The sequence below is a fragment of the Cyrtonyx montezumae genome, unplaced genomic scaffold, assembly GCF_038088225.1.
Source record: "Cyrtonyx montezumae isolate F1298 unplaced genomic scaffold, pur_monq_1.0 scaffold_6, whole genome shotgun sequence".
NCBI classification, from domain to species: domain Eukaryota; kingdom Metazoa; phylum Chordata; class Aves; order Galliformes; family Odontophoridae; genus Cyrtonyx; species Cyrtonyx montezumae.
The window spans coordinates 16398891-16424235 of NW_027072067.1; the positions used below are offsets into that span (position 1 = coordinate 16398891).

Below are 25345 nucleotides of genomic sequence, written 5' to 3' on the forward strand. Positions count from 1 at the left end.
CTGGTGCATCCTGGCTAAACATATTTCAACAGAACCCATAACCAGCAATACATTTTACCTGTGGTAACTCGCTGCCAGCCAACTGAGAAAGGGGTTCTTGCTTGTATGGTGTAAGCAGTTACTGGGCTGTGGTTATCTGTGCCTTCTTGCCAAGAGATCTGAGCTGTGGTATCAGTTATTTCATCCACTCTCACGTGCTCAGGGGGGCCAGGTGAACCTAGGAAAAGATTGAAAAATAGTTGGTCTTTAGTAAAGCCAGTACCCTGGAAATGGCTAGCAGTCCATTGAGGATTTTATTAAGTACTGCAGGAAGAAGAAAACAACTTAGATTAGGATAACTATATTTATTAACATTAATTAAACTTGCATCTGATAAGGTAATTCTGAAATAGTAACCCTGAACTATTCCACAGACGACAGGGTTTTGATTTAAGTTCAGTAACCTTTGTTCAGCGTGATTCCTCATTCCACTCCACATTATCTGTCTTTCACTTTGGTCCTTGATGTCCTCTTTTATCTACTCATATATCTCCGTAGTCGGCCTATTTGATATCTACAGCTGTTTTAGTATATGAAGCAATGTAGCAATTCTTCATGAGAACATCTGATCAGCACTGTGAGCAGCAATTCAGTCATGCAAGTGTCCTGCAGCAAAAAATCCTGACTCTGGGCAGCCTAGCAAAAAAACTGTTTTTGTCTCATCTACACCAGCAAACAGGTTGAAAAAACTAAGAGTACAAAGGCAATTATAAAATACCTGAATATATTTTAAAATACACTGAATAGATCTTGATTACATTAATGCTGATTCCTGGATTGCTGCTTTTGTTTTGCAATAAATGAAGCTGCATCATTAACAATGAAAGCTACAGTTCAGGCATAGCTGCAAGCATTCCTGCTCTGGAAATAAAAAGAAATAAAGAAATAACCCTGAAATATATAATTTAAATTCCTGTGTGTCTCTAGGACAAAGCCCTTCCTATGCTTTGGCAGCAGACACCCATCTCACAGGCAGTGGAGTCACCATGTAGCAGAGGCAGCAATGTCACAGCTGCCAGTACTGAACTCTACTCATCAGTGACATAAAGGACAGTCACAGGAAAAGATATGATGTCATCACTTATTATATTCAAGTCATTTTTTGGGGGGGGGGTGGGGGAAGAAGCAAGTTTCATCCAAAACAGAGCTAAAATTCCCCTGAACTTCAACACAGAATCACATAATTGAAGTCACAGATGAGCAGGGTTTGTAATCTACGCCATCAGCTGTTTCTGCAATCTACAACACAGAGCAGTAAGAGAACACAGTTCATGGTAACTGAAGCTGAGATGTACCTCGTACTATGAGGTCGGCTGCAGATGCCACACTATCTACTTCTGTCTTCACCATACAAACGTATTTCCCGCTGTGTTTCAGCTGGATGTTTCTAATCATCAAATCTCCCGATGCACTCTGTCAAAACACCAAGTTCAGAAATGAATGAGCATATCATTTAATATTCAGAACGCATTGTGAAGGCGGTGAAAATATCTCCCCAAACAGTTTAAGACAAAGTTGCCCAAAAATTACAGGCACGGGCAGGACAGCAGCTTATTACCCAGCAGTATGTCCATGCTGAATGTCTGTAAGCACTCTCCTAGCAGACAAAAGCTACTGCCCCTCCTAGCATGAGAAGCGAGCTGCAGCTCTGCTGCTGGCACTGGGAATGCACCCACAGATGTCTGTTAAGACCATGAAGACGGACAGCATCCTGCTGCTTGCCCCCAAGCCACAAGAAAGGTGCCATCACCCAATCTGACTTCTAGACAGAGTTTGTAAGCCTGGTTATCACAGACGTCCAAAGAGTTAAAACAGGTAAGCAACAAAGCTGAGCCTGGTTCGACCTGAAGGCTGAAAACTGAAATGCAGAGAGGTGCAGTATGAGCCTTGGGCCAGTTTTGCTGCTGAGCCCCTCACCTGGCACCTCACATTCCTGGCAGTTCATCTGGGATTTCCTTCTGCCAAGTTCCTTCGCACCGTGAGAGCACTTTGGATTTAAGCATTACGCCTCTGCAGCTCGTTGGCTGATTGCCCTGATTTTAAGGTCCTGCTTCTATTCTTTCTTTTTCATTGTGCATTTAAACGTCGGTCATTCCCCTGTCCTCTCTCATGTTACACCATGGGGTTGATCAGAATCAAAGGAAGCGTGCAAAGAACCTGAGTGACTGACAGCTGTAACTCAGTGCTGCGTTACAGACTCTACAGTTATCTCTTTTCTACATTACTGAAATAGAGCACTAAACTGATGGCCAGCGTTGCTGCAAACTCTCCCAAAGTGCCAGCTGAATGCCTCAGTCCTGTTCACATCAAAACTTCCAGGTGAAAAATCTCTGTCAGATTTCATTCTTTCTAATACCCCTCTTTCTCCTTTGCTGGAGCAGCAGTTTCAGTTGAGAACAGAGCCACACTTTGTGGGTATTCTCAGCTCCTCTGACCACGACTGATTCTTGAGATCACGGTAACTTGAGAGAAAGGGAAGACATGATCGTTGTGGTCTCCAGAAGAAAAGAGTTAACAGTCTTTCCAACCCTTTGTCTTCAGCAATGCATTAATTACTTTTTTATGCTCGCACTAATTGGTTCTGCTTGGATCCTTATATTTCAAGAAAAATTTGTTTTCATGGAGGCTGCCATTATTTCAGATAAATCCCTAACAATATGCAAATCAGCTGCGCCATTCTGTCACAAATATCTTTTTATGAGCTCGAGTCTCATTCACTGATGTCATTATCTGCAGTTAGTTTGTAGGATGACCATTAGTGCCTCTCACAAAGAAGCTGAGAAAACTCTGCCTGGTCCCCTTCCACATGTGACAAGGTAAATACAATGCCAGGTCTTTAAAAACAAAGACCGAAACATTTAGAGGACAATCCAGCACTGGTTGCCTCCAGAACCCTAAAAGTTAAGCTGAAAGCCATCTGAAGTCCATCTAACTTGACTGGAAGTGGATATCCAAGAAATACCCAGCAAGAATGGACAGGCACAAGCAGATCAGGCTGTATGTGAACTAATAGCAAACTAGATTAAAAACATCTAAGCAGAGGGACTATCAAACAGAACACTTCTACTGAAACATGAAACACTGAAATATTAAAACCACATTGAAACTATTTGTGGACACTTTGGGGGAGCACCCTAAAGTATTAGAGGAAGACATGCAGTGGCAGAAGACCAATGCAGAAGGCACTCAGCTCCATGCCCCGCAGACCATTAGCAGTGCCCACATTCTTGCCTAGCCAGATTGAATCTTTGTCAGCATGGGCAAGTCCAAGTGACAGCAAGGTCACCTTCCTTTCTCAAAGCTGCAAAGAATACCAATAAGCAGAAGTGCACACACAGTACAGACATTTGCTGGAATAGCTTTTGCTTTTCCTGCATTGCAATTTCAGGCATTGCTGGGCTGTATGAGCAGGTGATACCAGAAGCAGTTTAGAGGAAATCTGTTCCAAACTTTGGAATCTGCTCAGTTTGCCTAGAGCCTCTGTATAAATCATCTGTCTAACAAAAAAGAGCAGTGCAACAACAGCTATATGTCCTATATTTTTCAAACCATCTGGAAGATCAGGTCCTGGTGCCATAACATTCCCACTAACCACTAGATGTTGGGGATCTCAGGCATGCATGGCCAGGATATATATTATAATATTATACAGATATAATTAATATAATATTATACACAGATACTTCAATTTAACAGATACATACTGTGACAACTTGGAAGGCTTATTTACTTACTGGGATGAAACTATTCCATCAACCTTAATGGGATCCAGACAAAGACCAAAAAATTCTTACCTCTTAGTTACACGGAATTATGCCTGTGTTTATTTTATGAAAAAGATGTAATTTTTAGAGAGAAAAAAAATGTTGTTTTTTAATCAACTTATGAATCTCAGTCAGCGTTTTACAGGCAAAAAGAAAAATCAGTTGAGGGACACACTAGGGTCAGAAGAGCGGGAAAAATAAGGAAGGATGGAATTTTTTTTTTGTCAGCTGGTAGGCTGGAGCTCTCAAAATCTGAAACAAGTTCCTCAATCTGTCATTGTTATGTTTCACGTGATCCAAACAACATCACGTAAGGGCAAATGCAAAAGCAGAGGTAGGCACTTAGAAAACTTCAGGTCTAAAACATGAAATGTGTGGATATCAGGTTAAGTGCTGCGGTCTAGCTCAATTAATGACCTCTCTGCAACAACGAACAACACTTTCACTCAGAAAAGGGTGGTGATGCACTGGAACAGGTTGCCCAGGGAGGCTGTGGATGCCCCAAACCTGGAGGCATTCAAGGCAAGGCTGGGTGTGGCTCTGGGAAGCCTGGTCTAGTGGCTGGCAACTCTGTCCATGGCAGGGGATTGAAACCAGATCATCTCTGAGGTCCTTTTCAACCCAGGCCATACTATGATTCTGTGATTCTATAAACACATTCCACAGGCCCAAAAAAGAAGAAAACATATTTAGAGTGTTGAAAAGAGTAAGCAAGCCTGTCTCTGCTGCACGTATCTATAAGAGAAGAGGTGTTCACAACTTACCCCTCCAACCTTCTCAAAATGAGAGGCATCTTTTTTGAAGTCGGTGACCGTCCCATTGAAATACCATGTGAAGCTGATGTCCAGTATAGGATCATGCTGCACTTGGCAAGGCAAGATGACACTTTCTCCAACAGTGACATCCATGTTTGAAGGTGCCAAAGTGATCCTTGTTGGCTCTGAGAGCAGAAAAACCAGTTATTGGATTTCTGTAGTACCAAGACTTGCCTGCCACTAATGTTCTACCATGTTCTTCAAATCTGATTAATGACAGTCACTTCAAATTATACAGCTGGACTATAAATGCTACTGACTGACCTCTGTTGCTGGAGCACTGTACTGCTGCATATTTACCTGTGGGGGTTTGTTGAAACTGAAAAAGTAGCTTTTAACCTGCTGCGTACAGACCAACATGCTTCACCAAGCTAAATGCACTGCAACCCACAGCAATGAAATTACCATTCAGAAGCATGTGTGGTTCTCAGCAATAGCCCATATGTTTTGGAGCAGGATGCTGTGGTAGCAGCCATGGGGAAGATTAAGAGGTGGGAGTGGAAGAAGGAGATAACAAAACCTGGAAACCAGAGGAAATCTATATAGGGTAGGATGCATTGGATATCTGGGTCTGTATATCATATAGAACATAAGCAGTGCCATTAAGAAAAGCAGCTTACAATTCCTGAATCACACAAACAGAACAAATATCATACACTGTAAATACTGCAGAAATTAAATTTCCTTCCATAAATCCTCTGTACATAATTCTATTATTTGTATATAAAAGGGCATGAATCGTTTAGAAACAGACTGAAAATCTGGAGCTGTTCCTCCACTGAACAGAATAATTCTGTTTGGATCTATGAGATGTATGGGATATGCAATGCTGTAGGATATTAGATAATTCCACTTTTGGAAAATCTTTAGTTATTCTCATCTTTAAAAAAGAACATCAAGAGAAAAGACAGTCTTCAGCTAATCTTCACAAAGCACTTGTCCTTTTCAACCAGAATCTCAGACAGCAGCTAGTAATGGATGTCTCCGAGGAAGGGGCAGGAACTCTTAATGGCAATTATGTACACAATTAGCTTTTGAAAGACTTCATATTTTACTGCCTGTGGGGGCCCTGAACACTCCTGCAGCTGTAGCTTCTTCCACATCTTTTTCCATGAACAAATAAGTGTAGAGCTCCTTAGGGCTGAAGAGACTTTTGGGCTGGAATGTATAATGACCTCTAATATTTTCGGTTGGCACAAATTTCATATTTGTTTTTTAACAAGTTAAATAAAATGAAGTGTATTGTTCAGTATTCAGGTAAGCGAGAGCATGGAGGAAAGCATTCAGAACTTTTTCATCTGAGCTCTCCGGGCCAAGAAATCTCCCTGCCAAAAGGGAGAGAAGCCCTCAGTTTCTCTCAACTAACCAGAGATCTGTCCTTTTCTTTTTACATACATGCATCTTGTCACACTTCACTTTTCAACACATATGGTATTTGTTCAAAGAGCGAATTCAGAATTCACCTGGCTGCAGACTTGTGTTGCACTTTGCAGTTCAGTGCCAGTCACTGCATGGATGACCCTCTCTTTCCAGCTCACCTACCCGTAACGATGAGGTTTGTTGTCCCACTGGCTGTTCCAAACTGGTTTGTTGCCACACAAGTGTAGCTTCCAGCATCAGCTTTGGTCACATTGGTTATCCTTAGTCCTCCATCCTTTAATAAGTTGATTCTAAAAAAATCACAAAGAGATTCTGAAAGCTACAGCATTGTTTTGTTGGTAAAATGTCTGAACGCTCATTCTGTTACGCCGGGTACAGCGAACTGCATCCATTTGCAGCATGGTACTTGAAAGTTCTGATGGTATACGCTGCTGATGTGTAACGTGGAACAAGACAGAAATACTCTTAAAAAAATGTTAACCATAGGAGGCTCAAAGGAGACTTCATTACTGATAGATATGCATGAACACCAACGTCCCAGCAGTAAAGCTGACATCCCAGACAACAGCAGTGGAGGGACCTAACAGCAAGGACAACTTAATTCCCTCTTTCTGGTCCTCTCACCTGTCACATCCTTACATGCAGAACCTTCAAACAGCTCTTCCCTGAGATAACCTGCATATAACCTGTACAACTGTACATAAGGATGTTCAGAATAATTGGGAAAAAATGGTAAGCAGGTTTCCTGATACATCAGTCCATTTCAGAGGCATCAAATGAATCACAGTGGCACTGTGCTGCCAGTCCCCTAGGCAGCTTAGCTAGCAGGCAGCTTGGAAACATCCCAGACACCTCACAACCAGCTAAAGAGAATCAACAGAACTGCAAACAAACATTAATACTTGAGGCAAACCTCCATCAGTCGGCGAGTTACGCACTTGTCAAAGTACGCATCATCCGAGAAGGCAGCCATGTCCTGAAACCTACTACTGCTATCTTCCCTCTTCCAGCAGAGTCACGAGGGCTTTGTCTTCTCACTTGCACATACTTCATTATTAACCTGCTTCCTTATTCAGTACAGAATTAAATGCACATCCCTGCCACTCCTTTTATTTTTAATATACGTGAGGGAAACAGGTATCAATAACTTGTCCCAACTGAGATTCCGTTCTCTACAAAAAGCAGATTAAGTCTTCGTTGTTACTGGGAATTGGGAGCACTTCCTTTTCAAAAGTTGCCCCAGGCATGGGGTAAGCAGGATGCTCCACTGAACACACAGATCCCTTGTTCTTCCATCATTCACTTCATCATTGCATCATTCACATGCTGCACTTAACAGCTCTGTGTGAGCACAGCTTGGGGTGAAGCTGCACATACTACAGAGCTGACCAAGGACAAGGTGAGCTTGGTGGGCAGACTGGCCCTCAAAGGACATGTGCTTCAGTGATCAGCACTGTCATTAACTATTTATATTGATTTATATTATAATTTATACAACATTATGATGGTATTATTTTTAAGCAATGCGTTTGAATCCATTTTTCGAGGGAATAATGATGTTGGTGAATAAGGACAGCTTGACCCAACTTGGCTCCTGATGGGTTCAGTGATCTTATCCTTCACCCCTGGCTTCTCTGATTGTCTGAAACCATCTTCACCAACCACAGACCACAGCAGTAGGATTCTACTTTGCCTCTGTACTTCTGCTGCTTTCCCTTAATAGCAAATTCACCTAATCCCCAGGCCACATGGAGACTGCACTTTGAGGCCTGAAAGCAGAGCAGTCTGGATTCCTCCCGCTGCTTCACTGACAGTACACAGCTCACTGCAATGAAAAGCACTAGAAAACTGAGCAAAACTTCTGTTTGTCTTAATTATTTCGATCTTTTGTGTGTGTGTGTTTTCTTCAAAAACGGGCTGTGACACCCAGTATTGTGGTACCTGAGATAAGTTTCTTTGGGGCAAAAATCTATTCATGAAAATTTCAGTAATGAAATTACAGCGTAAATTAAAAATAACAACAGAATGGTGTTGCAAGAATGACAGAGAAGCCAATGTGGCAGAATTTGAGGCTACTGGCAGTCACCCAGAGCTGTGGCTGCCCAGGGCCTCACGCAGCCTGGCGTTGGGCATCTCCAGGGATGGGACACCCATGGCTCTCTGGGCAGCTGTGCCAGTGCTTCACCACTCTCACCATACACAATTTTCTCCCTTTATACCCAACCTAAATCTACACTTGTTCAGTTTCAAACCACTGCCCCTTGTCCCGCCACTACAGTCTCTGTTCAACAGTCATTTTTTTTTCATCCCCTACATACACTGATAAGCTGAATCCCTGTCTCCCCAGAGCCCTCTGCTCTCCAGGCTGAACAATCCCAGCTCTGAGCCCTTCTTCACAGGAGGCTGTGGTTCATCAGCTGCAGGACAGCTGACCTCCCTAGGGCTTATCAGCTCATCCTAGAAAATTCTCAAGTAATATTTGGCTGCATTTATAATTAAATTTACCACATGGTCTATAAGCATTTTAAACATGACATGATTAATATATTTTGTAGTTTAACTGTAACTAAAAGATGTTAAAATACATTAATTATGATTGCAAGCAAGCTATGGAGTTTTCAGACTTTCCAGCTATTGGTATATTCTACAGTGGCGTGCATTGCATCACCTACTTTGAAGCAGTTTCCAGCAGAAAAACTGCAAAAACAAATAAAAACCCAACAGCTCTGACAAAGTCTTAGATCAAACAAACTAAAAATAGGACTGGGGTTTAGAACAGAAAATGTCTATTGTTTAATTAAAATGAAAGGAAAACACATTTAGAGTGCTCTGAGCTATTTCAAAACCGAGCTCATCTAAACCAACGAAGCAACAGGGTTATTAAAACCAAGACATAGTTAAGAATCAAGGGGTTTTTTTCAGAATAAAAACCAACAAAAAACCAACAAATCAATTCTTGAAAAGAAAGACTGCCAAAATCCTTACTGGTAAATTAGAAAGAGGAACTCTCTACTTTTTCAATTACAAAGCAGTAAATGTAACTCAGCTTTTGAAAACACAACACCTAGCAATAGCTCTACCTCTTTCTGCTCAAAAATGAGACAAACGGAGGTGTTCAGTACACCCACAGGTATGAGATGTTTGCACACTATCATAAAACAGACTGTGGCTATTCTGCTCCCAGGAAGTGATCCAGACTTCTAACACAGAACAATAACACACCCCTTAGTGTCCCCTGTATCTGCAGGAGTTTTTCCAACATGTTTTGCTGAAGGCCAGCAACTGTTGAAGTGAATTTCAATTTCCATGGCCAGCAAACAGCAAAACTTTAAGCCCTGTTAAATAAAGATAATTGGCTGCATAATGCTTTGGTCTTGTAGAGGGTCTTGTAAGACCTATCTGCTCCTCAGATCAAAACACGACTGCCAAAATTATTCTCTCAAGTAAAATTGTAGGAAATCATCTTTGAGAAGATTCTCCAGCAGTGAAAGAGATGGCATAAAGAAATACCTAGAAAATCCAAACGTCCTTACTCATGTCCATGCTGTCATGCTCTTTGACTGATGTCAGAAGAACGGGAGCAGACATCAGGGTTTCAGATTTGAGAGGCAAAACTGGGAACGTTTTCCTATTCCACCTAAATTAGGGACATGGATTTGACAACACAGATCTTCCAGACGACTGAAGCTACAGTCTTGATTAATTCTGCCCAGTACATCAGGTGTATTTTACATAACCAACCATGCAGAAATCCAGCTGTGGGATGAGAACGTCTACTTCTAATGCTGATGTATTACTTTATTATGGTTGCAGACTGTACCATATTTTCCAGTACTTTCAGATACTGAGAAAAATATCACTGGGGATCACAGAAGGCAAGTGATGGTCCAGGAAGCCAATCCAAAATCTGCTGGCTTTACTGTACATAGTTTAAGAACATCCCAGCTATTTCACATTCACTGTCCTCATGCTTGCTTGCTTAGACAACTATAACTGCATTATGAAGTCTTACCTATATTACGCTTACTCATTAAAGCTGTGTTAAATGGAAATGTTGGTGCAGTACAACCATCCACCCAACGAAGGGCCAGCACATGCCTCAGGAGCCAAGATTCCAGCTCTTCTGATGCAAGGCTGCCACTTGAAGTTCTGAGCCATTAATGAAATTGTTAATTAATGTAAATTTGTTCATCTTTCCATGACAATGCTTTATTACTAAAATAACAGACACAGTCAAACTAAATCACTGCCTTTTTATATCTGTCAGATTATTCAGCAGGAAAGCCAAATACTTTAGACCCTTAGTGATCTGATAATAAATATAAACATATTACTTTCCAGTTCATAACTCTTCAGTACAAAGGATAAGTGGAAAGTGGGTCAAACCAGCTTTTCATATTTCAAGCAAATTCCAACTAAATTAAATCAGATTACTTAACAAGAAAGCCAGCCAAAATAAGCTCCTATGGAAGCACTGGTAAGTAAATGCATTACTTTCCAGATCACAGCGCTTCGAACCATAACACAAAATGAAGTAAAAATACTTAATTCGAACTGCAGAGAAGATAAAACCAGTAACTGAACCTTGTGAGATTTATGCAATGTTTCATCAGAAATAGTACCACATCTTTTCTTTCCCCCTGAATTTGACATCCATTTTTTACAGTGAAAGATGCTGAAACCAGAAGCTTTTTTGAGTGACTTGCATTGGGATGTTTGTTAGTGAAGGTAATGTTTGCAGTGTATTTTCATCTTTTTCTGCTCCTAATGTATTTAAAAGCATCTAGGAATAACAGATGGATTAGCTTATAGATGAAACACTGCTTTGCACCAACTCAAAATCTTCATCTTCCTCCGGCCATACATTGGAGCCATAATACAAAGACATTTAAATAAATCTTCGAAAGGGTAACCTAGGATGGTAATTTGGTATGCCTAATTTTTTTGATGGAGATGTGAGTTAAACTAGCACTGAACGCATTGAATCTTGATTAAAATGTCTAATACTCTTCCTCTGAAAGTCACATTAAAAAACAGAAGCTCCTCCATTTGGAGATGGGGGCTATCAACACAGAATATGAATGGTTTCCCCTCCTGGAGATGTTGGGTGCTGCAATCTGCGATCAAGAGAAGCTGCTCCAGAACAATTTTAAATGAAAACCACCACGATGTGGCTTAACAGCTACTGAAATGTTTAAAAGGCAATACAATATGAAATGATTTGGGACAGAACAGATGAATTAAATACAAGCTGTTTCTATAGCCCGGTGATACAACAATCATAATACAGGGTAAAAACAGATCTGTTCCAGTTAACCACAGATTCCTACACTCAATACCTGATCTGGAAACACTGAAGACATTCTTGCTAATTCCTGGTTGTTACGCTCATTACATCCACAATTATTTGTTCTGCAGGTCCAACGCTGGATTTTGGAGGGGAGTATTTCCTCCTTCAGCACCCAGTTCATTTCATTCCCATTTTATGCCTTTATTCTCTACAGTGAACCGTGTGTTTTAATGCTTTCTGCATTCCACTGCTCTTTGCTGTCTAGTTCTCTCTATTCAAGACATTATAAAGAAAAATATATATATATATCACATCAAACATTTTGCAAAACTAACAAGAAACAAGACTGTATTCTTTAGCACTGAGCAATTTCTCAGTCCAGAGGCTCTCGAATCCACGTGACTTATACATTCTCCCCTCTACAAGACGTATGAGATTCAGCTCATTTAATTAAAATTTACTGAGTCATTATCCAAATCTTCTACATACTGAAAATGCAGCACCATTTAAAAATAAATTAGAAATACAAGCAACGGTGCCATCAAAATGAAAATCTTTCAGGCTTTGCAGAAGCAATGCGATCAGTAACCCCAGTGAAAGGTGAATCCACACAGAACAACACACCAGGAACACTGAAGTCACAGCACTTGGCTTCACTGCAGCAGGGGCTGTGGGGATGGGGCTGCTCTGGCATAGCCCCAGAGGGACAGACTCCGACACCTGCATGAATTGACACAAAAACCAAAGCATTCCCCTGCCTGATGTTCAACAAACTGATCTACACTGTGTTGAACAGACAAGTCCGTTACACCACGGGCAATCCAACCAAGCCAAGAGCAGCGTGGCTCGAACTGCTCACGGATAGATGCACTGGGAAAACTGTACATGCACTTGTTCACATGGGACACAGAGCAGGAGCTGCTCCCCTTCAGGGACTGCTTTCTGGAGAGGAAGCCAACAGCTCACCGTGCCTTCTGAAGGCTGTGATTGCCCTGCTTGCTCTTCACAGGCAAATCCCACCTGACTCCATCTATTTCTCACAGAGCACTCCATGAGGGAGCCCGAACTGCACTGCAGGTCTGAGGATCAAACACATCAAGCTCGTTCTGCCTCTCCTAGGTAAAGCACATGCTGTACCTCTGCACCCAGCTCTTCCTCTGCCATTAAAAAAGGCACCCGCTGCCCCACCCCCACTTCTCCATGAGAGACTTAGTTAATGGCTGAAAAATGTTCTGCTAATTGGAAACCCACTCCCGAATTGGAGGAATTGTAAGAACGGCAAGAGATTCATGAATTGCAATTATTCATAGCAGGCAGTAATGAACTATAGTGCTTTCTGCAAAGAGTCACATTTCTCCTTTTCTCTGAAGGAAAGTGGACTCCATTTAGATTAATTCAGGAGCGCTGTCTTGTTATTATGCTTCCTCTGTAGGCCATTTATATGTGCTGTCAGGAATACAGCCGTATTTTGGGCTGCATTTTGGAAATATCTGCACTCTGCAGAACTAAAAGGGGTAATTTCTGTTTTCACGCAAAGGCGTAAATGTAAGCAGGGAGTGTTACATGTGCTCAAAACGTCGTCAGGAACCAAACTTCACTTGCTTGCACTGGCATGCCATCACCACGTCTGAAATCAGTGCTTTGGAAGGGCAATTCGAAGCAACCACAAAGACCAGCTCTGGTGTCTATCCAGAAAAGTCCCAAAGTGCAACTCCCAACCAGAACACTTCGGACACACGTGGAGCCCCAGGGAGCAGCAAGGGACTTCTTTTGAATGAGAATGTGCTTACTGTCAGGCACGCAGCCAGCCAGCACGTCTGTGCTACCATGTCAAACTGTGTAATGATGGAAGCCTCATTTCCAGCCAGAACACCACAACTGACAGCAGTTTCTTTCTGTTCTGTCCCATACACACTACTGACAACACACACTGAGGAGATACAGCACCCACCTGGCACAGTGACACGTGTACCACCTTCCCTGGTGTTCACACAGTTAATTTATAGTAGTTGTATGCAAAAGGTTTTGTCGTTTCTTTCTAAAGTGCATTACACATTGGTCAATATTAATTTGCCACTTTTCAGCTCAGTGATGGAGGCTCATCACACCATTCTTGCAATTACAAAGTAAACCTTGCATAAGTTTATAGAGTTTTTTAATGCATCCACAGCTTTGGGACATCTCTGTCATAACTCTTCCATAAAAGCCAACACAGTAATAGAACAGAAAAAAGAAATCAAGCTATTAGAATGGTAAGAATGCTAATTCTGGACCTCCCACTTATTAATTTTTGCCAAGTAGAAATTTCTTTCTGCCTCTCAGACATTATCACCATGGCTGTGGTATACCTCCTTAGCAGTGTTTTCAGACAATTTTGTTGAAACTTTCCAGATTTTCTACTTTGTTTTCTCAAATTCAGGCCAAACTTTACATCAAACAAAGTAAAAACTGGCTCTTGACCTTAAAGAAAACTCTATGTATGCACTCAGACACAATGACAATCAAAAAACAACCAAACGACCCCTGCCAGACATTTCAGAGAGGTTCACAGCCATACGGATCTGCAGATGACACTACTATATTAAAAATATTTCAGAAGTTGTTTTTTTATTTATTTCTTTTCCCAATTACCTTTCATTTCCATGTAGCTGCTCATCTCCCTTCTTCCAGGAACATCTGGCCTTAGGGGAAGCTTTTGGGTTGCATTCAAAATCAACTGTGCTGCCTATCTGAACCTGAATCATTTTCTTCATTGGATTCTTGGAAAAATCTGGAGCAGAAGCTGAAACAGGAGGGATATACTGACAGTGAAATAAAGCATCTTGAATTATATAAATTACACTACTATTTAGTACTTACATGACACTTCTCAGCTTCCAAACAGAATCAAGAAACGTAAATGAATTAGTTAATTCAACCAAATCTTCTGCTGGGCAATTATGCATTTCTCTTCTTTATACTGGTTAAAAAAGATGTAGAAGTTTCAGTTTTGCAAAGTATGTCATCTAAAGCAGCGTTCACTTAAGGTCACACGGACTTCACTGGAACTGAAGCACACTGGATCCAACACGCCTAACTATGCTATATGGAATCTGAGCTTACATGACTTGTCCAACTCCAGTGAGGGCAGTCAACACCAAGAGTCTCACTAAAACTCGAGGAATTTGGTGGCTGCGACTTTTGTGCCCAAGTGCAATGACAGACCACATATATTAAATGTCAGAAAACTACAGCACGGCTCATCCTGTGTGAGCATGGTCTGTATGAGCTAGCAGTTGAGAAAGATGTGTAGCTTCTATCTATGGCAACACCAAAGTTTAAAAGGAAATTCAGTATTTTAGGAGAACGAGGGCGAGGGAGCAGTCTACTGATTGAGTGTAACCTCATATAATATAAAGGAAATAACTCAAGCCCCAAAACACAGTTCTCATAGGCTCAGCTCTGATTTCAACCTTTCTATGTTGGAGGTAGTAATTGCACAAGCGTACCGATGCATATGGCAGCCTGCAAGCTCACTCTTTTCCTCAAATAAATGGCTGCCATTGACTCTAGACTCCCACACGCATTATTTGAATGACTGCGTGACAGTTTCTTGTCCCCTTGACCAAGGAAGCCTGCACACAAGAGCATCCCATTGCTCTGCTCCCCTGGGAACGCCGGAGCCACAATGCAGGTCAGCACAGAGGACTGATGTGCAGAGCCAGGGCTGTTTCCAGACTCTGCAAGAGGTCTTAATCTCCAGGCCTGTGTCCAAGCCTCTGTATCTGCTCTTTCCCTAATTAATAATTTATCTGTGCTCTGTTTTAAAGCGACGAATGATTGGACTGCAAATCCTCTGGAAACAGACGAGTAAACTCCACTGCACTGCAGATAAAGAGATATTAGGGTGACAAAAATGTTTACTTCAAAGACAGCGTCTGAGGGAATTACAAGGCTGAAATCATTAGGAGGTGGAGCACTAGGCAGGTGGGAGGTGTGTGGACAGGGAGAAGGAGGGCTGTGGTTTAGCAGAAAGGAAAATCTTACCTACAACCCTGAGCTCTGCACTCGAATAGATGACACCGTGTTTATTTTCAGCTATGCACTGGTATCTGCCAGAATCTGTCAGATTCAGATTTGATATTGTGAGCGCACCATTTTCGATCTGGATCCTTCCCTAAGTATTAAGAAAAATGCCTTTACTGATGATGCATTTCCTGTGAAAACTTTAAAATAAGTAAGGAATACAAATAGGACAGCATCGACATGACAAGTGGGATAAAGGTAACAGCACATATGTAAGAGCAGATCTAAAATAATTTGTATGACCATATCACAGTAAAACAGCATCGAGATTTGGGCAATGCAGTGTATAAAATCAATTCTTCAGACTTCCTCGGTTTCACAGAGGCTTTTTACTTTCAAATAACCCTTGCAGTTCTCCAGAAATCCGGACATCACACTAGGAAGACTGGAGCATCCAAAACACACAGATGGCACTGGCATTTCGTACTATTTAGAGATTTCACACTTGCCATTTGTTAATGAGCTCTCCGTGATGCTATGCAGAAAAATTTCCAACAGTCATTAAATGGAAGATGTATTTAAGTGCCTTAGAGCTGACAAGGCTACTGAATGAAGTACAGGGTGCCTCTCACCCTGACACTTCTTGGAAAGCTCTATGAGTTACGGTGGGAAGCAACTGCTTTGGAGGATGGAGTGATAGGGACTGGTGACAGAAGGAACCAGTGACAAAGACGAAACCAACAGAGCTTCTCCTTTGGGGAAAGACACAATAATGAACAGAGGGACAAGTGATCTTCTCAAAAACATTTCCTGATTTTCTGGAGCAGCACTGCCTAGCAATGGTCCTGGATGCAGCTCATCAGGCTTAATACAACAATATCCACTCTGCCCTTTCTGCTATGGGTTTATACTTACAGCTGGCCCCAGCAAAGGGCAAATCTAGCTACCCCATATAGCCACCACAGCTCAGCTCAGCCTCTTCCGTGCCAGATCCATTCCCAGTTAACTGCAAGTTAGACAAAGCACAACACAGTCCCTAAAACGAACAAGCCTAAATCTCCAAGTTTTGATCCTATTTCTAGCATCCTGAGCTCCTGTTCTTACTCCTCCAAACAAAAAATGCATTTCTGGGGGAGTTAGGCAGAATAACCTCAGCAGGAGATGTTTGTAGAGCAGACCCAGCATGAAGGAGGATTATTACAGGAACTGAAGACAACTGATCACAATACACAAAGAACTCTTCTGCTGTCTCCTTAGTGCCTGCCTTCAGTGAGCTAGTCCTGCAGTGCACAGCCCTCGAGCACTTCCAGAGTCATGCTTATTCCCTTACATCATGCCTTAAAGGCTTGACACCAATGCTCCATGGTGGAGAACTGGGAAATCTGAATGAGAGAAGGTATTTTTGTACTTACTGAGGTAAAAAAGCACATTACCTCAGTGACTGTGTAATTTAGTAACAGTGCTCTTAAACCACCAGTGTATTTCGTACTCCATCACGGAACTTGTCCAAAGAACACTACCATTCCTTTTAGTGAGTGTACAACTATAATACCCTGAATGCTAAGGATTGTTTTTCAGTGCTTAGATCATTTTTCATAGCCATCCACTGAACTCACTTGTGCAGTCCTTTCTTCAACTCTGGGTGCCAACTTTGTGCACAGAATTCAAGTTATTCTTGACAGCAATGGCCAAGGGCAAAATGCCATAGGCTACTGCCCCTAGTTTATATTCCCAATAACCTGGACTCAGCAGTTTTCTCAATGCACAGTGAGGACTAAAATCAATATGGGTACCAGCTGGTTTTCTGCACTTCTGCTCTGGCAGACCTGCTAAGTACATTTTCTCCCTGTCACCAAACGCTTGACTTTCCATTAGGTTAACACCAGTATTAAAACAAATACCTCTGTTACATGGCTCTTTATCTTTCAAACACTGCAATTTTTGTCATCTTTTCTCAAGGAGTGTGCAAATGCTTTCCTATTACCTTTAACAAAATTCCAATAGCAAATGTAAGACAACCATTTAAGTTCTTTATCCCTCGTTTACAGTTGTTAATCTATAATTTTAATTAACTTCCTCCTCCACTCTCTCTTTATATAATTATTTCCATGGTTCTACCACTGCTCTTTAATCTCCTTTTAGCTGAGTTATTTTTGTACAATATAATTTGTATCTGTGTTTCAGATATTGCAGCTTTTGATGTTCCCATCTGGATGCTCCTGACGAACAAACATGAAAAAGCACACAGAATATTCATCTGGACTATTTACATGGAATTTCTGAATTCTCACTGCTACGTGAGGTACTGCTAATTTTGCATCCCACTGTATTCTTCAGAAATGAACATTACCTCTATTGACAGTTGGTCTCCATTCTTCAGCCACCTATATGATGGTTTTGGCTTGCCACTTGCTCTGCAGTCCCAGAATAAGGTGTCCTCCACAGCAATTTCAGTATCTGTTATCATCTGGATCCAGTGTGGTTTTGCTGTAGATGAAATACATATCAACAAGGAAGACCCTAAGAAGTTGCTGTACCACCACAGAGTCTAGCTGGTTCTGCTTCGAGTCACTAATGAAAGAAATTACTCACTGCTCCTTCTAAACATTTTTATTGCAAGTAGTAAAACAAAAGAAAATTGAGATGATGGATCACTAAAGCTGAAGTAGTTGAACCAATATTAAAATCACTAATTCAGGAGCGCAATCAACACAAATTTAAAACTGAGGTAAATGCAAGCTAAAGACATTAGCAGGATTATTGGAATTAAATAATTGATGCGGCCCAATCATCGAATTAATGCTGAAGAGAATCTAAGGATCTCTGTTTCTGGATAATCTAAGCATATTACATCAAAGCTATGGGCTATGCTTCTGTTCCTGCAACCAAAAGCAAAAGCTACATAATGCACACGAGATGCAGCCACGCAGGTAAATAATTACAACAATATTTTCTTTTAGCAATACTTTGGCTCCTAAATTGAAAGCATCAACTTCTAAAACACAGTAGAACTTTGAAATTTAATCCTTTATTTCCTTAAGCACAGGCTCCAGCACTCTGAAATCGAAGGAAAAAAGATGATACCAGTGATATAAGAAAATGCCATTATTTTATAGATCAGGGTTGGAAGCACCTAAGGTCAGACTAATTCCTGTTGAATTTCCTACTACGACAGCGCTATCGCAGCAGTTAGTTCAGACTAGGGACATTAATGACTTGCCTATGGTCACAAAGGAAGTCTGTCACACAGCTGAGAGCTGAACTCATTCCACTGCCAAAGGCACAAGACCAGGAGATCATCATTTGGATGAGGACTGGTGTAACAAAACATCTTTTTTAGTGAAATGAATATATTCTCTCCCCTTCTTATGTTCAGAGCAGTGATAAGATCTTAACATGGTCACACACTGTACCATACTTTTTGATACTAAGGATTAACACTACTTAGGTATAAATATTCAGATTATCTTCTCACAGAAAAATGCACTACAATGCATTCACTTAGATATTAACTTAGGAGGCTTTGGAAGTCAACCAGTATTTGCTGACAGTGAAACCTCCTGTTACTCCTTTTGTTTTGCGTGTCTCTTATGCCACATGAGCATTAATGCCTTTCACTGATTTGAGGTTCATCTATTTTTCACACTGTCTTTATCAAGGTCAACTCTAGAAGACAGGATAACCTGATCTTCGTGTCAGACAAACATACCGTGCTATTTTACTGCTATTAATGTCAGTTAAATATTGAAAGCTAACACTGCTACACTGGAGTTTAAAGAAATAAAAAAAAGAGCCAATGCTTTATCTCTCACTGCCACTCGAAGTAGCTGTCCCATATGTGTCAAGGGGATGAAAGCTCAAGCCTCAATGTCAGCACACTTTCTGCACTTTGCATACCTAAATATTTATGCAACAAGCAACGGTCCTTGAATTATTGAAGGATCCATACATGTGCAATATTTCACATCTGCTGAATATCCCCACTTGAAAGTAGGTTAACTGTAGTGTATTTTCAAGTTCAAGATCTTGGATTTGATTTTGTTAGAGAAAAAAACCAACACTGATTTCACTGTAAATTTCCACTTCAGGACTTATTATTTTAGATAGTCCTCATAGGTGGGCATTGGGTGTATATGATAAACTACTATGGAAGCATGGGAGCAAGACCACTGCTCAGAAAAGAAATGAACACAGCTTCAAAAGCCACAGAGTGTGAAATTCACGGTGCTCAATCATTTGCAAGAGTGCTGATGTAGACTTCAGTGGTTTCCTTGAGGGAGGTTCTTTGTCTCTCCCTATTACTGACCAAGGAATCCAGCAGAAAAATAAATAGTCTTCAATCTTCCACATCTAAATGTCTCTAAAAAAGACTGCAGAAAAGATCAGAAATTCTAGTAGAAAAATAATACAACTAACCAGTTCAAAATTGAACAGACAGCATCAATGAGACAATCACAACTGGAAGTATTCCATGGCATGCTCTGAACCTTAGCAAAGATATCCACATTGCAGCAGCTGCAAGTTGTGAGGTTAGAAGTCACTTTGAATGGAGTTTGTATGTGTTTAACACCATGACAGCAGTCTGTGCTGTGTGCTAGCATCTGCAGGTCTCTGGAACTTACAGCACTATCTTCATGAAAGGTATGAAACAGGTTCCCATAAGACAAAATATTTGTTAGGTAACTGAATTTCTAAGCACCATCATGGTCAGTTAGCTGTAAAGGCACCAGCCTGTATTTTGCTTCGGTTGTTATTGCCTCATATATTCCTTGTAATAACTCACAGTCCCACAGGTATGAAGTAATACAAGTATGTAATTTGATTAAATTTATCCTCGGTGACAGTGAGAAGACTCAGTCATCTTTTTCTTGGGTGACCATGTCCACCTTCTTCTTCCAGCTAATAGGCCAGGCAGGTCATCCCGAGGAAAGCAGCTGTTACTTCATTATACCCAGGGGAATCCCTTAGGGTAAGGCAAGAAAGATGATTCTTCTTAGATATTTAAGAAATCTCTGCTTTCTCTGTTTTCCAGGGTTTGGAGAGAGGGGACTGACTGCACGGTGTGACTGGGCTGAAGTGATTTGTAAACAATTTTGGGGGTACCTTGTAGTATTCTCAGCATCCATGCTGCACGCCAGCAGGAATATTTAAACCCAGCTTCCTGTAGAGGAGGAGGCTCCAATGAAAAGCTCCTTTTTAATTCTCTGATGAGAGCATTCAGAAAAGGCAAAGCTTCAGGACCACGATTTCTGTCTAGACACTGTGCTCTCCCAGGGAGTACTGAGGCTGCTGTACCTCTGCTTGGAGGCAGAAGACGACAGGACAGTCCCTAATTAAGGCTCACACATAAGATGCAGCCTGCTTATACATGTCTTTACTTTGAAAGTTACAGTCTGAAAGCTGATCTAGAAATCTCTTCTGAAAACACCTTTGGATAGCTCAGCAGTTAGGCAGTAAATCAGAGCCAAAAGGCACTTTCCATAGCTCAAGAAAAAGTCACTACGAACCATACTGGGAATTCACAACGATGTGCAAAAACAGAAAATGTAACCTTCGTATTTCAAGGTAGAATCTCTCTGAAAGTCAGACTATGACACTCATAATGATGCCTAGAGCAGTGATGAGCCTACTTTTACCTCAAAGATTCAAGTGAGTTTAAGCACAGACAACTTTTTTTTTTTTCTCTGATAAAAACAATCTAGATCCAGGGAAAGAAGCAGTGTAATAACTTCCATTCAGGGACACCTAAAATCATCTTTTTTTAACTTCCATTCAAAATACAAATGATCTGAAGCACTCATTACATTGTTGGGGACTGATAAGCATGCAAAAGAAGTTGAACACAGTACCTATGAAGCAAGGCAATTAAATTATTAGGCAGTACTGACAAACTTCAAGCTGATCAAAGCCAGCACTTCCTGAATGTTATTTAGCTATTTACAGCTCTACAGCCAACGTTTTGAGGCCCTCCCCATGAACAAACAAGACAAGAGTGAGGACAAAACCTCTGAACAACAATGCTCTTCCACACTGAGGAGCAATGTGTCTTCAGTGTGATTTTGGCCATCAGGATCCTGATCAGCACAACTCCATTCAGTCCACTGTTGCAGAACAAAAGCAGAACAGCAGGATTTTTTCTCCCTATTAAACATTTTACCTTAGTACTGCCAAGCATGAGTTCCGTTAAATCAACATGTGCTAATTAAGAGCATTTCTCTTCAATTACCCTTTAAATTAATTGCTTTACATATCTCTACCATGTTACATGTTGTTTAATTGCATCTTAAAATGCAAAAATGTAACTGTTTAATTTCTTCTCATTTTTCCATGCTATGAAAAGTCACAGATTCTTTCTTCTATTATCTCTTTATGGAAAAGGGCAATGACAAATGAATGTACTACTGAAGTGAAAGCGAATTATTTATATATTCAGGTTTTATATTAATTCATAGTTAGATAATCTCATCCTATATTTAGCACATTTTGAATTCCACTGAGGAGAAAAATGTCATTAAACACATGTTGCAACTGCACAGGGGACAATGAACACTTGATGTTGGGCTTTCCTTGATAAAACCTTTCATGAGGAAAAAGGAAGATTAATAGTCTGTTAGTAATGTTATGAAAGAACCCAGAATATGTTTTAGAATATCTATTTGAATAATCTACTTCAGCTATGTCTTTAGAGTTGCATTTAAAGCCCACAATGAAACTAGAAAAAAACACATCCATTTTATTTACTATTTTTTTTTTTTTTTTTGCATTACAGAGGTGCACAGAAATTCCTAACTCAAGGATAAAATCCTTCCTGAGATAACTGCTATGGGCATGACTGAAGTTGAGTGTTCAAGTGCTTTATGATTTCAATATCACGATTCATTATGGGAAGAAGAGGAGGCAGCATCGCAGAGTAAACACAGCTGATGGTTAAATCAAACAACTGACACACCGAAATCCTCAACTTTCAGAATTCAACATTTACAGTTTCAGCTGTTTCCTAACAAAGAAAACGATACTTCAGGCTTTTGTTTAGGACAGGCTTATGTCTCATTTATAAACAATTTTTAAAATCTGGAAGGAAAAGAAAACGCTGCGTGTTGAGTCAAACTGCACATTTTTGTTTGTATCTTCTTCATCTGTGAAGGGACAAGTTCTTCACTTTGTTTCACTAAGACAACACAGAAAATGTTAATCCCACCACTTTCTAAAGCCTTTTTGGGAATCCAGAAGCCATCTTTGTTCTACCATGGAGAGACAAATAAACACTGCCATTTTCCCACTCCTGGTGCTCTTATTTTTCTATGTATCATTAGCAGATCCGTCTTAGATTTCTACCCAAATTTTTTCTCAACAGCAGCCAAAATCCACTGACATTGGCACACACATCTCAGTCCTCTTTGCCAAACTCAGTTCTTTCTGGCAGACCGATGACTTTTGTTCCAAGTCTACGTTAAGCTGCATTACATTTCCCACAAACCCTCTCCAGCTTTCAGAACAAGTTCCTTACAAGCGTACGAACATTGATTTCTTATGGGAAGATTAGGTGGTATGTGGCTATCTTTCTTTACCAGGCAGACTTCTGAGCTCTGATATCAGACACAGTGGTAAAGCCATCAGAAGATATTATCTTCAGTTATAGGACACTGTTAACCTATAAACACAACAATTCTCCTAATTATCAGAAAGTTTTAAAAATTATCCTGTCCTGACTACAGGATTGCTGGTATTCTATTTGTAAGAAAAGAAAGCAAGTAACAAAATAAGAAAGACAACTTGATTCGGCAGAATGGGTTTCATTAAGCAAAGCAAGTGAAATAAAACAGTTGGAGTACCATTAATGCCATTACAAGTCTCATTATTTTCTTTAGTCTAAACAACCGTATTAAGGATGAATCTAGGACAGGCACACTTTATAGTGGAATATTAACTCTATTCAGGGGTTCAGATCCTTTTCTGGATTTGTAATGAAAACGTTCACACTGAGTGTTTGCAAATCACAATTTGCTTCTCTCAGAACTGCAACTTACTCGCTTTTATTGATTAGCAACACCTTTTATTTGAGATTGATGCCATTTAATGACAGAAAAAGAACTTTGGAAGTAGTTCAAATACTTCAAAATCATCCACCTTCATAAATACATTTTAAGAACTAATGAACAAACCAATTCCATCCAGCGTGCACTTTACAACTGCTCTGGTCCAGAACTGCTGTAGGAGTAGTGAACCAACCTGATGTACAAACCACACCTTACTTTAAACTTCTGAAACAGCTTTATATATGCAATATAATGAAAAGTATAGTGCCAAGTTCAGAACTGCAGATGACACTCACAGAGAAAGCATCTTAGCTCTTTCATTCAATGTTCCGTGTTACCAAAAGATCTAACTACAACTAGCATAACCAAAATTCAGTGTAAAAGGGAGAGTATCTTCTTCCCTCCCTCTTTATAACTTGCTTCTTAAATTACAATCATTGTTGACTGAAATCTGCCTTGCTGCACTGTTCTAGTGCACAGCAGCTTCCCATACAAAGTACCAAGTGGCACAGTTATGTGCTGTGCTTTTTGGCGTGACAAAGAAATAAAATCTTTGCTCAAATATTCCTACATGATGAAAACATTCCAAAGCAAAGACTGAATCAGTCTTTAAATTGCCATTTACCTAAAGAAAATCAAATTTGCAAACATCTGGCTTTAACAAAAATTGTCAATTACCACTTTGCTGCAAATCGCTCCAGCTTTAAACCACCAACATCATGCTTTGCTGATATTCATTTCACTCTACAGTCTTAAATGCACAAGAGACTGTCAGTTTTCCAGCTATTAAATTTCCTATTATCTCATTTCATATTCTAGAATACATTATCCTATTTGTTTACTCTTTTAAATAGTAAACTTGTCGTTTTGAAAGCAAACAACTGGCAATATCCGTCAATAACTTTTTCCTAAAGGAAGAAGAAGTTGCTATTTCCTGAAAATGTGAGGCCTATACAATCACCTGAATATATCTAATTCACTTGAGATTTCAGATTTCATTCACAGACCAATAAAAGGCATTAAATATGTATACATATATGTATATATATAATTCCAACATTTTTCTTAATAAGCACAATCACTTCCTACATTACTCTGAGCAGTTATTTTGAACATGGACATTTATCAGAAGCGTTATGCAAAACACTGGTGAAGAAGTTTTCCTCTTTCTCTGCACGCTGTGAAGAGGCCAGGAACTTTTATGAACAAATTTGCAATAGTACTGTACATGTTGTAAACCCAAAATTAGTTGATAGCAGTTTATATTTTGCGTGTGAAGAAGGGTAGGAGAGACGGAGTAAGAAAACGCTTCCTACCATAGTAAGTGAGACGTCCTCTTGCAATGTTTTTTCCCCTTGAGTTTTCAGTAATACATTCATACAGTCCTGCATCCTCCTGCTGGAAATTAGGTATTTCAATCATGCCATTGGATTTCCGTAGCTTTATTTTACTCGGAAATGGCATACCGTCAGTTCTTCTCCAGTTAATCTGAGGCACGGGGCTAAACAGAAAATAATGGGATTTCAGTAAACAACTTTGCTGGATGTACTTGATTGTAAAAATTAGGTACTTAAACTAATATGCAATTAAACCCCAAAGTGACTAAAGCTTGCATTAACAGTAGTATTCATACTGTACATGACAGATGGCCACACAGCATGGTTACTGATCTGCATATGCTGTTCTGTTCCTTACGCTATTATTTATGGCATCAGATTTTTCACGAGTATCTGAATGTCCAATGACTGTAAAATTTCCAGTAAATCACCACTGGCCTCCCCTGAAGAGAGCAGAGATTTACCAGCATCCTCAAACGAAGGGGAATTAAGGCAAGTCCTAGATTCCTTCCTACAAGAGCCATACATTCTCTGATACATAAAACTTCTCATCACCTCGCTGGGGAACAGAAGCAAAAGCATGTGATTAAGTCATGATTCCGGAGTTTAAAATGATGAACACCTGACAAAGCTGTCTGCAAATAAACTGCAGAGTGGTTACTGAATATGTTTACAGAAA

At 40.3% G+C, this 25345-nt stretch overlaps 1 protein-coding gene across 1 annotated transcript in view; it reads right to left on the reverse strand.

Annotated features, from left to right (window-relative positions):
• CNTN3 (contactin 3) overlaps positions 1-25345 on the reverse strand; it is a 66926-nt gene that overhangs the window by 8240 nt on the left and 33341 nt on the right. The window contains exons 5-12 of the mRNA XM_065749840.1: positions 24646-24830; positions 17644-17780; positions 15315-15444; positions 13920-14070; positions 6161-6288; positions 4568-4743; positions 1335-1452; positions 59-217 (exon numbers count right to left, since the gene is read on the reverse strand). Coding sequence (XP_065605912.1) covers positions 59-217; positions 1335-1452; positions 4568-4743; positions 6161-6288; positions 13920-14070; positions 15315-15444; positions 17644-17780; positions 24646-24830 — 1184 coding nt within the window. The remainder of the gene's footprint in view (positions 1-58; positions 218-1334; positions 1453-4567; positions 4744-6160; positions 6289-13919; positions 14071-15314; positions 15445-17643; positions 17781-24645; positions 24831-25345) is intronic.